The sequence below is a fragment of the Atractosteus spatula genome, chromosome 18 (assembly GCF_055471065.1).
Source record: "Atractosteus spatula isolate fAtrSpa1 chromosome 18, fAtrSpa1.hap1, whole genome shotgun sequence".
NCBI lineage: Eukaryota > Metazoa > Chordata > Actinopteri > Semionotiformes > Lepisosteidae > Atractosteus > Atractosteus spatula.
The window spans coordinates 5,174,451-5,188,761 of record NC_142723.1 but is presented as its reverse complement, the minus strand read 5'-3'; the positions used below and the strand labels follow the sequence as shown (position 1 = coordinate 5,188,761).

The 14,311-nt window shown below is 43.7% G+C and overlaps 1 protein-coding gene across 1 annotated transcript in view; it reads left to right on the top strand.

Annotated features, from left to right (window-relative positions):
- cacna1ha (calcium voltage-gated channel subunit alpha1 Ha) overlaps positions 1 to 8,005 on the top strand; it is a 77,254-nt gene extending 69,249 nt beyond the window's left edge. The window contains exons 30-33 of the mRNA XM_088936836.1: positions 1,548 to 1,847; positions 3,901 to 4,069; positions 4,444 to 4,622; positions 5,006 to 8,005. Coding sequence (XP_088792962.1) covers positions 1,548 to 1,847; positions 3,901 to 4,069; positions 4,444 to 4,622; positions 5,006 to 6,217 — 1,860 coding nt within the window. The 3' untranslated portion in view covers positions 6,218 to 8,005. The remainder of the gene's footprint in view (positions 1 to 1,547; positions 1,848 to 3,900; positions 4,070 to 4,443; positions 4,623 to 5,005) is intronic.
- The last annotated feature ends 6,306 nt before the right edge of the window (positions 8,006 to 14,311 follow it).

The window sequence follows — 14,311 nt, the reverse complement described above, 5'->3', positions numbered from 1 at the left end:
GTATTTAAGAAGGGCTAAACTATTTTTGAGCTAGAAGAGTTCTTCAAGGAAGAGTGGGGAAAAGCAATAAGAGAAATGCTCTTAGCTGGCTGCAAGAAGCGTTTGGAAGCTATGATTTCTGCCAAAGGAGGTGTTACTAAGTACTGACCCAGTAAGTGCAAGTATGTGCCCAAACTTTTGCACATGCCACATTCACCATTTTATTTTTTTTCCAATCTGTTAAATTCAGCAAATAAATAGTATTTGTACATTAAAATGTGCAGAAATATGTCACGTTTAAGTTTCTACCCCACAAAGGTTGCATTAACTTTTTTTCAATTAAAGATTCTGTGAAACATGCCAGTTTGATCAGGGGTGCCCATACAACTGTATTGTATAACATGCTATACAGTAATTAACAGAGGAGTACTGCATTTCACTCAAGGTACTGCAGCAGGGACTTGAACACACAACCCACCAGTCATGACTCCAAAGGCTCACCCACGTCTATGCAATGCCACTGCAACAACGAAAGCTTTTTTTTAACTTTTTTTTTATCAAAGGACGCATTCCTGCAATATACAAGCACTTCTGACTTTCTAACACATCAACACCAATTCAGGCCATAAATGATGAAAGCAGAAGCAGACCCAATAAAATGTATTAATTGCACTGCAGGACTTTCGGATGTTTCCTTGACACACATTTGTTTCCAAAGCTCAGAAGGAGGACTTCTTGCTGCATCTTCAAATAGTTTCTTAGGTAGATGATCAGGACAGACACTGGCAATTTGTATTTTGTATTCACAACTTTTGTATTTTGGTCTTATTAAATAATGTCACTTGCTCAACCGGGGGCAAGCTTGATCAGGAAAAATGCACATTTTTGAAACCACACTGGTACTGCGCTTTTCTGGACCCTACACTACTTTCCCTACATGAAATGGGGACTCCCCTCCACCACCAATGTGCAGCCCCACCTAGATGATGCAATGGCAGCCAGAGTGCACCAGTAAACTCACCACATTTGGCCAGGATGCTGGGGTAACACCCCTACTCTTTTCGAGAAACGCCCAGGGATTTATAATAACCTTGGAGAGTCAGAGAGTTTTACGTCTCATCCAAAGGATGATGCCTTTTTACAGTGTAGTGTCCCCGTCACTATACTGGGGCATTAGGAACCACACAGACTGCAGGATGAGCACCACCTGCTGGCCCTACTAACACCTCCTCCAGCCACAACCTTAGTCTCCCATCCAGGTACTGACCAGGCTCACAGCTGCTGAGCTTCAGTGGGCTGCCAGTGGTGAACTGCAGGGTGATATACTGTAGCTGCTGCCTGCAACAATGGGAAAGAAAGACCCTGGGCGTCTCTTTACGAGCCACCCATTAGCATAATCCTCTGGGTTCCTGGAACAGCATGGGGGAAGAGGAGGCAGGGACAGGGCGGATATTTCTTTGTCTGGTTCAAGAAATCAGTGTATCGGATCAGACAACCGAAGTGTCGCGTAGTGAAAGAGAGCAGCTCCGTGCAGGAGGGACGCTGATTTGACACTCTGCCCCCTGCAGGACACCTTGCGGGAGTGCCGCAGCGAGGACAAGCACTGCCTGAGCTACCTGCCGCTCATCTCCCCCATCTACTTCGTCACCTTCGTCCTGATCGCCCAGTTCGTGCTGGTCAACGTGGTGGTGGCCGTGCTCATGAAGCACCTGGAGGAGAGCAACAAGGAGGCCAAGGAGGACGCCGAGATGGACGCCGAGATCGAGATGGAGATGACCCGCAGGCTCAGCACCACCTCCGGGGGCAGGACCCTGGGGCCTGAGAGCAGGGCCACGTACGTGGGACCCAGACCAGACTCACCTGGGCAGGTAATGGAGATGAGCTGGGGAGGGGTTGCGTGTGGGTTATTCTATACCGAACAGGTGACACCTGAGAGAGGAAAGGACTATTCCAGTTCTAGAGGAGTAGCGCTGACAGGGGGTGTCAAACTCAGCTTCTGGAGGGCCTGCTGTCTTTTGGTTTCACCCATGTTCTTAGTTATGGAGTTATTTAAGAATTATTGTGCTCCGAGGTGAATCATACTGTAGGTAACTTTAATGAAGTGAATACTTGAGATATAATTGAGAAAATCATTAGGTCAAGTATTTAATTGACTCCTCATGATGCAGAGACACTAAACAGGTGACACAAAGCCCTCCAGGAGTTTAAGATCCCTGCCCGGGGTCTTAAACATGCTTCTTATTAAAATAGTTGCAGTTTTATGAGGTGTAATTGTGGATTTGAAAACAAAAAAACACTTAAAAATGCTTTTGTCCTTTCTGGCAACATTTGTTCTCTGCACAAACTTCAATCACAACAGCACTGAAAAGGCCTTTTGGGTTATTTTTTTCGAGAGTAGCGCCTTTGCCGCGAGATAAGCAGCGAAGGGTTCGGCCAAATCCCTATAAACGGTTTTTCCCTGTAAACTGTTTTGTGGAGCCATGCGGAGAAATTCCTGAGCCCGCTGTAGTACACAGGTCAGGGTAGGCTGAGGACCTAAAGAAGACCTAGTCCATAGCTTCTAATTATATCTCCATATCAGTCACATCCAGGATATTCGAGCGGTAATTGCTTATTGAACATCCAGACTCCAGTTTCCCCAATCGGCATTGCAGATCAAAGATTTTTAAATCCTTCTGCCGTACAGTATATATTGTAAAGCTGTTGAGAAGTGTGCGAGAGAGTCCTTAGCGCCGCAGCTAAGATACCCTCTTTGTGACCCCTGAATCTAATTAAACCTTTTTTTCAGCTGGAAAACCCTTATAATTTAAGGCAGTTTTTAGTCACCTTTAAATGCTGCAGACAGCTAAAAGTGAGTGGATCCTTCAGTGCATCCACTGAAACTTTTTAGTTTGAGGATAAGGTCCGCTGGGAGACCTGTAATGAAAATCGCAGCTTCTGGAAAGTTTCTTTTGGTAAAGTCACTTTGCAGTTTATCAGCTTCAGTGGGCTGGTGGCAGAGAGCCTGTTTGTGCTGCAGTCAGGGGATAAGAGAATACTACCTTATCACCTCCCAGACAATTTTTATGTGTCAGTGAACTGGTATGCAATGGATAGCCACACATTGTTCTTGTCATCTGTTCAGTAGGCAGAAGAGGGCAAAAAAAAAATTTATTTAATCTCCTTAATCAATTTGTCTCCTGACAGAAAATCATCTCCTTAAAGTGAATACATGTTAAATTTGAATTAGCAGTGTGCTCATCCAAGAAAGACCTTTCAGTGCTATGATTTAAATCCAATCTGAAGAAGACGTTTTATTTCAGTTTTCGTTGCCGAGGAAAGAGCGGTTGTTCAGGCACCCCCCCACTTTTTCTGTTGCCTTGAGACATCGAATTGCTGAAGAAATGGATTTGCCTTTGCTCAGTATATTTAGCTGCAGCATGGTAACTTAATTTATAATGGATACTAGACCTTAGTTCACTAATTAAAAGAGATTAAATGGGCCATTACAGTGGCATATGTTGCTGAAAAGAGAAAATGACAGCATACTTGACTCATTTTTTACACAACTCTGTTAAAGGAATCAAAACAAAACAACCAGATAAACTGTTTATTCAGCCTTTGTCCCCTGTAAAAGACTTCTGAGAAAAGGCCGTTTTAATATCTTTATAGTCTTAAAAAGGGGATGAGTAAAGAAGTCAGAAATAGATACTCAAGACCAAATTATCCATTACAATACGAGGGTCACACACGACATCTTAGAGATGACACCTTTACTCACCCCAGTATAGCAACCTGAACGCTGACCTCCTTGCTAATGTGAAACTTCTTTGTGCTCCAGTATTAAGTCATTATCCTCCAGAAATGTTTCCTGGAGCGTAAAGTATTTTAACCAAGCAAGAAAGTTCAAAAGAGTGAGATTTTTGTTCCTGACATTTATAGAATGAAGCGCTGTCTGGCTCCCAGGAGAATTTCCTGTCTGTGAGGAAGGTTTCCGTCTCCAGGATGCATTCCTTACCGAACGACAGCTACATGTTCCGCCCAGTGAGGCCTGCTAACGCCCCCTACCCTCTGCCGGAGATTGAGCCCTGTGAGGGAGACCTGCAGTTAGGTAACGAAGCTCATTAGTACAGGAGAAAGCATCTGCACCATACACAGAAAACAATAGTTTAAAAAATACTGTATAATCTGTTTCACTCATGATCAGCTGCAGGCCCAGCAAAATAAGACTTGTTTCATATACTGTACATCATATTGTATCTAGACATGTAGGATATGGATGTTGGGTAGGATTCTGTATATGTAGAATCACTGAATTTAAGGAATATTTATTATCTTCGCTGAACTCTTCATGGCGCCAGATGGCTAAAACACGCAACAGACAGGCTTGTGCACGTGTGAAGTTGTCAGCGCCGGACTGCGAGTCTGTGCTCTGTGGGAGGACGTGCGGTGATCCTGTCCCCCCCCCCCCCCCTCTCCGATCAGGCTCGGTTGGCTCGGTGAACTCGCAGGGAGCTGAGGGAGACTCCCTGCTGCGGGTTCCGGGGACCTCGCCCGGCACCGGCCCCAGCTCGGCCATCCCCAGAAACAGCAGCATGCCCAGGATCCCACCTCCGCTGCCCAGCCCCTCCTCCCCCTGCAGCAGCAGGCTGCTGCAACGACAGGTACGGCCGGGGGGACGCTGCTGGGGGGCTACGGTCACCCCACTGTCTCCCCACTAGTAGCTGTGCAGCTAGAGTACAAAATGCGGATTAGTATTGGCAAACGTCATTAAGTCACCAATATCTGCATTAGAATATCAATAGATTACTGTACAATTAAACTGTACAGTATTACCACTGATATTTTGCAAGATACTCTTGAGTCTGGATCAAAACCTACTGAATTCTTAACCAATTTCTATCACTATCAGAAAATTAATATGAGTATCAGCATAGTATACTAAAATATATATATATATTGTGTTTGCTGCTATATTTTTATTTCTTCTCACCGATCTTGTTTAACAGTTTGTTAACGCCGCTTCAAACGGTTGCATTCTGTTTAGGAGGCCATCAAACACGAATCCTTTGATGTGCAGAGCAGTGACTCAAAAGACAACCTTGAGGCACAGTCCAGTGACAGCCTGCATCTCAAAGTGCCAGGCCAGAGCAACCTAGTCCTGCCAGTGCCCAGGATAGCAGCGCCCAGTAGCCCCCAGCCCTCCCCCACCCCGCCTCGTGCCCGCACCTCCAGCGTGCACACCCACCGGCAGGTGTACAGCCAGCACAGCATCCCCAGCAGGGCCACCAGCCAGACCAGCAGCCCCATTAACAGTGCCAGTCCCGAGAGCTCCATGTTCGGCTCCATAGACCCAGCCGACGAGGAGGTGAGCCACATCAACAGCTCTGCCAAAGACCGGGGCGGCCACTCTGAAGTGCGGAGCCACTCCCTCTCCCCCTACGCCTCTCCCGGCTCCCAGATTCCCAGCCTGCTGAAGAACTGCAGCAGTGCCACGAGCCTGGCCGGCTCTCACGTCAAGGACAAGGACCTGAAGAAGTTCTACAGCGTGGACACCGAGGGGTTCCTGGCCAAGCCCTCGTGGGCCGACGATCCCCGCAGGCATTCCATCGAGATCTGTCCCTCCATCGACGACGACGACGACTCCGTCTTCGAGCAGCCGGCGGACGAGCCGCGGCGGTCTTCCTTGCAGGGCCGGCTGGCGTCGCCCCACGGGCTGGCCGTGCAGCGGAAGAAGAAGATGAGCCCCCCTTGCATCTCGGTCGACCCTCCCCTTGAAAACGAGCTCTCGGCCCCCGCTGCCTCGCTGGCGAAAATATCCGAGAGCAGCATGCTGCTGCGCAGGAGGACGCCCTCGTGCGAATCCACGCTGCAGCGCGACTCCCTGGATTTGCTGGAGCCCCAGCCCCCCGCCGAGCCCCCCGCCAAAACTGAGAAACGCCCCCCTTGCCGGAATGAGCACCTCTCCGTCCCCCAGTTCTCCTTTGACCAATCGGACGTCAGCTCTCTGAGCAGCATGTCGGATATCTTATCCGACAGCGACCAGTCCTCCCAGTCCTCCGTGTGCTACGACCCCAAGCCCGAGAGCGAAACGGGCTCCGAGCTTAAGACTCTGGACCACCTAAGAGTTCGCCAAGGCGAAGACCCGGAGAACAAGAGTCAAGCCTTGATTAGCGTCACGAGGAGCCCTCTGAGAAAGAGAGGACTGGTCCGCATGCCAAGCACAAGGGACAAGGACACTGATGATTCCACTGCATAGCCAAAGCGTCTGAGGCAAGCTCTTGAGCCTCCAGTGTGCGAGTCAGTCAGGCACAGATGTTCCGGCCTCCTGCACCCCCAACCCTCTTTATACATTTCTTGGGTCAGAGTCTCGGGTGGGGGGGGGGGGAGCAGACTTTTACAAAAATGGGATATGCAATTTCAATTTTTTTGACCGGAACTTGGGTTATCTTCCCTCAGCTCAATCACATTGATTTGGGTTCAGGATGTGTATTTCATTTTTGTCCTCTTTGTTTGTTTAAGGTCTACTTTCTTACTGGCACTATATTGTGCTGGAGCACAGTATGGCAAAGGTGCATCAATAGTTAAGTGCTGTACATTTTCTGTATATCTTGTAGTGTAAATAGAAGAAAATACTGTATTGGTGAAAAAATAGCTGTATTCATATGCACATATTTTTATAGAGAACTGTAATGTTTTACACACATCAATTTGAATTTCAAGTTGATTGGTGTTTTGTTGTCTCCTTGTGAATGTACAGTTTTCTTTTTTATTTGAGAACAGATGGCTTCATTTTAGCTTGCGTAGAAGACCTTCTGGTACTTTCAAAATTTCTTTTTTATTTTTTTATTGGGAAGGGGAGAGGGCGCATGGAATGTTTGTATTAATGAAATCTGTTGAGAACCAAACCACTAATGAACTGTAGCCAGTGTGCAATAATTGATATTCAGGGTTGGATTTTCTAAAAAAAAAAATGCAGAGGAAAAATGTCATCCATCTCCCCAGGTGGTATGAGATAGCAAATTATCAAATTTTTTAGGGTATTTATTTCAGGGGCAAAAGCTGATCCAGAGCAGTGTGGAGTCTGATTCCTACATTGTCCTGGACGTTTAAGTCTAGAGTTGATATATTAACAGCTTTATCTTGAATAAACAGATCTGGAGAGAGTGCAATGCATTATTGTGTCTCCACGCAGAGATCTAACATAATTAGAAAGACATCTGAAGTCTGAACAAATGCTTCTTTATTTCAGAATAACATGTTATGGCTAGTACTTCAGAGTCCATTTACTTGTGTTAGATCTCTGTATGTATGACCTAGGAAATGATCTTTCCAAAGATGTCAGGGATCTATACATACATTAGTCATACAGTGCATATCTATAAATATACACACTATATATACAGTACATGTATTTGCCTACAAAACATTTTCTTTTCATTTCAGCAAGTAATCACTGTTTAAGACTATCCCTGCTGAAAGACATTCTGTCACTGACAAACAGCCACAACAAGTATTGGGTTAAGAATTATGAAAAACTATTGTTGGGGCTTTGTAAAGTAACAGATGAACTGCTCCAGAAGATTAGTGTTAAAGTGTTACTTAAAAATGCAGAGGATGACAGGCAAGTGGCACATCTAGAAAGAGACCCCCGCTTAAGCAGGGGGTGGCTGCTACCTCAGGCAGTGCCCAGTTAAAATCCTGGATGTGCCACTCAAAACAAAACAGTGCTTTTTCCCTGGCTGGGATGAATGAAGTTGGTCTCCCGCTCAGAAGCGGCTCTTGTGACTGATCGCAGGAGTGATGCAAGTGTGATTCACGCTTTGCAGTTCACGTGACGCTACGTAACCTCAGTCCACTCCACTGCAGTTTTTTTTAGGGGGGGGGGGGTAGGAAGTGAAGACCTTTGTAACCTTTAAACCCTTTGACACAGTATAGGCCCCAATGGGTCCCCTCTGCATCCACATGGGTACAACTGTGAGAAGATCTGAACAAGAATTCGCTGCTCCAGCTCGGGGTATACATAAAAAAATAAACAATTGATGACTTTTCAGTGTATTTCTTCTAAAAGAAAACATGTTGTTTACATTTAGCAATTTGACATCCGTGTGGACCACTGTTATTTATGCTGTTCTCCAGTACATTCTCGGTTTACTTCCCTGAAGCAGGTGTGTGATTGGTGCAAAGAACCACCCTTCTGAGATTCACGTCTGAAGTAAACTACTCCAATCTGACATTTTCCCTTTCGCGTCTCGGTATGATTCTCAGGTCGATTGCACCCGGTAGAGGAAAAAAAAGATGCTGCTTGTCATCACTCTTCAGTTGATTACTCTTGTCTTGGACTGAAACCGGAGCTTAATAATCCTCAACAAAATTGCTAATAAAGGACACCAAACAAAACTGGGTTTATGGTACGTAGTTACACATTTGGATGGAGAGAGAAAGATTTGCTTTAGTCCTCCTTCTTTGTGGAACATGGTAGCAAAGTGTATTTAAAACATCATTGTTGTTCTGGTCAATAATGACGATTTTTAAATTATCTTAAAAAAGATAATGGTATGTCATAAGCTTAATGTTTTAGGCTTGTCTGGATTTAACTGCTGTAACCTTTCTAGGCAGTGCAGAAGTACAGCTGATAAGTATATTTTATGATCAAAGGCTAATCAGAGAGGGCATTTATATCCTTCTGTTTAAAGAAAGGGAATGAGTTGTATGTGTGTAGAAGATTAGGATATATGCCACGTAGGTACACCTCTGTTTCATTTACATTACTCATGGTCATTACAAGTGCTTGCAAGTACAGTAGGATTATCACTCCAAATGATTGTCTTATATTTCTGCTACCACAAGAAAGTATGTTTGCTCCTGCATGATTACAAAACCCACGAAATACCATGTTTTTACCTGGAGCTTTCAAAAGGTCACGGCGTGTAGCCTTTAATTTAATAAAATACAGGACACTGTTGGATTTATGATTTTGTTCCAAAGAAGATGCAAATTTCTCTTTGTGGCCAAGTAGTCCTTAGTAAACCCAGCTCTCAGCCCTGATAGTAAAAATCTATACATTTTTAAACACCTCCAGTGATAGCCAGACAAACTGTGTGCAATAATTTTGGTTTCTAAAGCATATAATTGTGGGAGGTAAGTAAGATAGTAATAAAATTGTGTTTTTGCATTTTAATTATTGCTTATCGCTGTTATGTAATGATTTCAGAATTGTTCCAGGTGATGTTCACATCTTATATAACTAGCAGAATAGGCTTTCAGCTCAGGGATGTAACAGGCTGTTCAAGGATGGTCAGGAAAGTCTGTTGGCACACTGTGTTACAATCAGCTTTTGGTTTTGCATGAAGCTAAATCATATCAAATGATCTGTCGTGTTCTGTTTTCTTTGCTTTCATTCAGTCTCTACAACCTGTTTTCAGATAATACCTGCCTACGAAGAATCGTAAAGATGCTATATTAATGAAACACTGCTCAAAAGTGGGATGCTAAATGTGTTACACTCACTACATTTATGTGCAAGAAATAATAAAACCATATAAAGTGTTTCAGGTTCCCAGGCCAGTTAGAATCAATACTGTTATCACTAACCACATGTAACAGGGTTCAGTGCACCGAGCCAGTTACAGAAGTGACATCACCGCCCTCTGAAATCTAGCTAGTGCAACGCTCGCCTGTGACAGAGGACGCGGTCTTTCGGTGTCGTGTCTGAGGAGTTATCCACTATCCCAGGATTGGCACTCTGTGTGCTTAGAGCCCGCAAACCACCACAATCAAATGCCAGTGGCACAAGGGGAAATCTATACTCATCACAAGGGGGCAAAGAAAATGCTTTTCAAAATGGCACCAGGATTTAACTATTGAAAAGCAGTAAAACACGTTAAGGATTATAGTAATAAATAACGCAAAAAGTTGTTAGTCTCCCACCATTTCCCCCAAGGGCACCTTGGTAGTCTTTCATATATTCTGAAATCATATAAATTAAGAAAAAGATCAATGCACTTAATAAACCATGACCCTGAAATACCAGACTCAGTAAAGCTGTGCATGCACATATAAATGATCTTGCCTGAAGCAAGACTGACTGGCTGTCCCCTCCATTTCAGTGTCCGGGGGCAAGTCCACAACATCAGGAGTCACCTCGAGCGATCTTTTTTTAAATAATACTTTTATTTTTATTTCTGTGAACCTCAACCCCAGGGAAAGGAAACACACCAGATACAGGACACAACGTCCGTACATTTGACGTACATTGCAAACAAGAAAGAACACAAGACATCACATCGTCTGAGTTACTTTATCAGGAGCACTGTCCCGGCAGCGTCTTTCCAGAAGCAAAATATCATGTAAATGTCCTAACCAAACATAAGAAAAAGAAACTATATTCTTCACTGGAGCGATCCCTGCTAATAAAACTCACTTGTTAAACACTGATACTGTTAACTGAGATGCATCAGAGAGTAACAGAACTTCTGGAGATTGGAGACGAATAGTACCACATATATAATTCAATACAGACCCCATATATTTCCAAAATGTGTTAATAAGTGTCCATTACCCTAAATAATGTACAGACATGACAGGTACGATCTGATGATACCCACATCTGGACTCTCCTAAGTGGGTCTGAGAATAAACTTGAAATGGATAAGCTGTTGTCCTTAGGTTTTGGATGAATCAAATTGAATATCCCAGATCACCTCCCAGTCTACTGTAATGTTCCACTTAATCAGCTCTCCATTCCACATTAACAACACAGGCAAGAGCTTAATATTGTGAGAAATAAGTGTAATGTATATTCTACAAAACTACAAAACTATAAAACTAACCCCATGTTAATGGAGGGTCTTAAATAGACCTAATAGCTTGTGAGAGAGAGTAGAGATGAATCCCAGGGGACACCAGATGATGAATGAAGCCTGAGGTGTAAAAAGAGAAATACAGAAGAGAATATTGACCTTATGAGTCCTGGAATGAACAGAAGCCAGAATAATCACATATGTCCTTCAGAGTTAAAACGCCACTGTTCGACCAAGGGGAACAGATGAAATCACAAGGATCAGTCAATAAACCGGAATCATGTCAAAATGGTGATAGAGCATGAAAGTGTTACTTACATGGAAAAAACTGATACATTTATTCCAAATCTGCAAGGTGTTAGCAATTACACTGCTCTTCCTTAAACATTTGTCTGCTTTTGATGTGAAAAGATAAGAGCTTGTACCCTGAGCTACCTTCACAGGAGACAATTGCAGGAACAATCATTGTGTTGGGGTGAGTATGCAGGAGACCCAGCAGGAGTATCTGTGATGATGCTATCATGGCCAGTAGCTGGAGGAACTGGAGTGCCAATCGGTGAGAGCTGCACCCAAACAGTACTGTTCCAGTGTGTCCAACAACATCTATGATCTGCGTCTGACATGCTGTCGTCTCCATCAAGTCAAGCTGCCAGTCTGAGAATGTAGTGGCCTAAGCCAGGGTCAGAACACTTGTCTTCCAATTTCGCTGCCAAGCCCAGGTGGGCAAGATGTTGCTACAGCAGCAGCAATTGGGAGCTCCAGCTTGAACTCGTTGAGCTAGTTGATGAAGAGTCAGTCATCCAGATAATCCAGCACAGGCAGACTGTTACTGTGAGACTGTGTCCTTACAATTTGAGACTTTGCTCTAGGGTAGAGCAAAAGGAAGAATGCAGAGCTTGAGCAATCTCCTATCAAGCATGAACCTTAATCAGCACCTGTGTTAGTCTGGTGCACAAGAGCAGGTGTCTTTCAAGTCCCACATTGCCATCCAGTCGCCAGGTCAATCGGCATGAATCATCTGGCAAATGGAAAATGTGGAACTTGTAGGCAATCGTGGACTAAACAGCTGCAGATCCAGTATCAACCCTAATGCAGGTCCTTCCCAGTGATCTGGTACTGCTCGATCCAAAACGTCACCATTGTAGGCCATTAGAGGCTTGGATGTTAGAGCTGAAGGGGAGGGTTTTAGGTTGGGTCCCACGGGACCAAGATTGATATTACAGGTAACTTGAGGTTGAAGAAAAGATTGATTAGTCAGAAAGTGAATCCTTCCAGGCTGAGACTCAGATTCGTGAAACCGGGAACACCATGACTATAATTCCTCAAGTTGTGGTCAAAGTCCAAAGTATTGGAGAGCAGGAAATTTATGGTGGAGAACAGAGGCTTTGTGATCAAGACAGCAGTCCACACGATCTAGATCCACCTCCTAAGCCAGCAAGTGGACATGAGTAGAACAGCAAGAGAACAAGAGCTTTTCATTTAGGACTTTTACTTATAAACATTTTTTAAGAAAAAAGAAACATCCTGGAGGGTGAGACTATAGAAGAAAAGCTCCTTCAGATGGGAGGCCTGCAGCACTCGACACTGAGAGCTGTCAGAGAGAGAGGAAAGACAAAACGGGACTTCAAAGGTGGGATGAACAAGACAAGGAGAAGGGAGGCTTGCAGTTCAGGTAGGTACAACAATACCATGCAGGCACTATAAGACAGGCCAAGAAATCTGTGGAGTGGAAGGAAAGCCCTGAGACTAAAATGGAACAGAGAGCCCTTAGTATCTGGAGATCCAAGGAAGTCTTCAATGACCGGCACACTCAAAGTGGACCAGTCCTTGAAGACTTCAATCCTAGCCCATTCACGTAATTTCCAGGTATTAGGGCATTTTAGGTATCTCAACAAAGCCATCGAGAATGAAAAGAATGACATGAGATTCATAACATGTTAACGGAGTGACCACCCTCTGTGGAAATTCCCGAGTTATTTAACTTTTAACTACAATATATTTAGAAAAAGCCCATTAATTTACTAAAGAAAATCTTCTACAAAATGTCACTCTATGTAAACAGTCCCAAAGAATCAAATTACAGCTTTGTGCTCAGCTTCTTTCATCTCCTAACAGAATTATGCATCAATTGTTCCATCATTAGGAAACTTCACACTGTTCATATTTCAACTGATCAAGTGAAGGACATTCAATTTAATACTTTACTATCCTTCATGTAGCCAGCTGAAACTGTGTTGTATTGCATACTGTACTGTATTGCATGTTAAAAGTCATTTTTTTAAAAAATAATTGAATAGAAAAGGTGTAAAATCAAATTGTGTGTTTTAATCTGGCTGGCAATAATGGCCATAATTTGTCTCAGATATATCCCATCATTTTGGAGGCCCTTACATAACAGTACTGAAGCCTGCACAAGACCTTGGATACTAGCTGAGCAGAAAGGTTTGTTCATTCACCTCTAGAATGAATGTGCTTGTGTAGAACATCTGAAGGACATCCATCCATTTACTAACCGGAGTGAATTCAATTCAGGGTCGTGGGCGAGCCAGAGACTATCCCAGCAAATAACAGGTGCAAGGCAGGATACAGCCTGGACACAAGGCACCCATCCATCCCAGAGCAGACACACAAAGACACACCTTCGCACCAGGGCCAGTGCTCCCAGAAGCCAATCAACCTACCAGCATAACTTTGAACTGTGGGAAGAAACTGGACACACAAACACAGGGAGAACATGCAAACTCCATTCAGACAGCCCCCCCTCCCGCAGATCCTGAATTTAACCCAGGACCCCAAGACTGCAGGCAGCAATCCTAACCACTGTGCCACCCACCCACAGGACATATACAAGGAAATCTCACAAATTAAATGGCATGCTTTGTACTGTATTTCCAAAGATATTACTTGTAAACTCAACATAAACTGGTAGTCCCTATGGAAGTTTTGAAAATGTTTCCCACAGACACAGGCATATGTGGGAAAGTCAGAATCCCACGGATGACAGCAGCAATATGGTTGATAATTGTAATTGTTTTTAACCTATCAACCATTGCGGTAAATGAACGAAGACACTAAATGTAGTGTAATCTGCTTCAGACTGCAGCTGCAAAATATGATTGCCAGGTCAGATTAAGGTATTGTACAGTATTAGTGCACGCTACCTGTTCAGAAATATGCAGTTAAAGTATCTTTTTCTAGTTGTTCACTTTAACGTGCAGTTTGTTTTGTTTCTAGTTAAAATAATTGCTGTTTGAAAATAGGATGTTTACTCCGTTCTATATTGGTGTGTAATAAAAAAATATTTCGGTAATTCTCTAATTAACGTTTTTGTGTTTTTAACGCGCGCCATCTAATGGTCTCATTTTTAGATTGACTGTTAAAAGGTACTTGTAGGCCGGTTCAAAATTAGCGCGTACGGTAAGAGTCCTCGAAATTCAATCTGAATACAGTAGTATTGTAAATTCACGTCTACACTTAAGTATTTACATTTACACACAACAGAGACATAAATAATATTATAGAACCTAAAAAAAAACAATGCAACAAATACA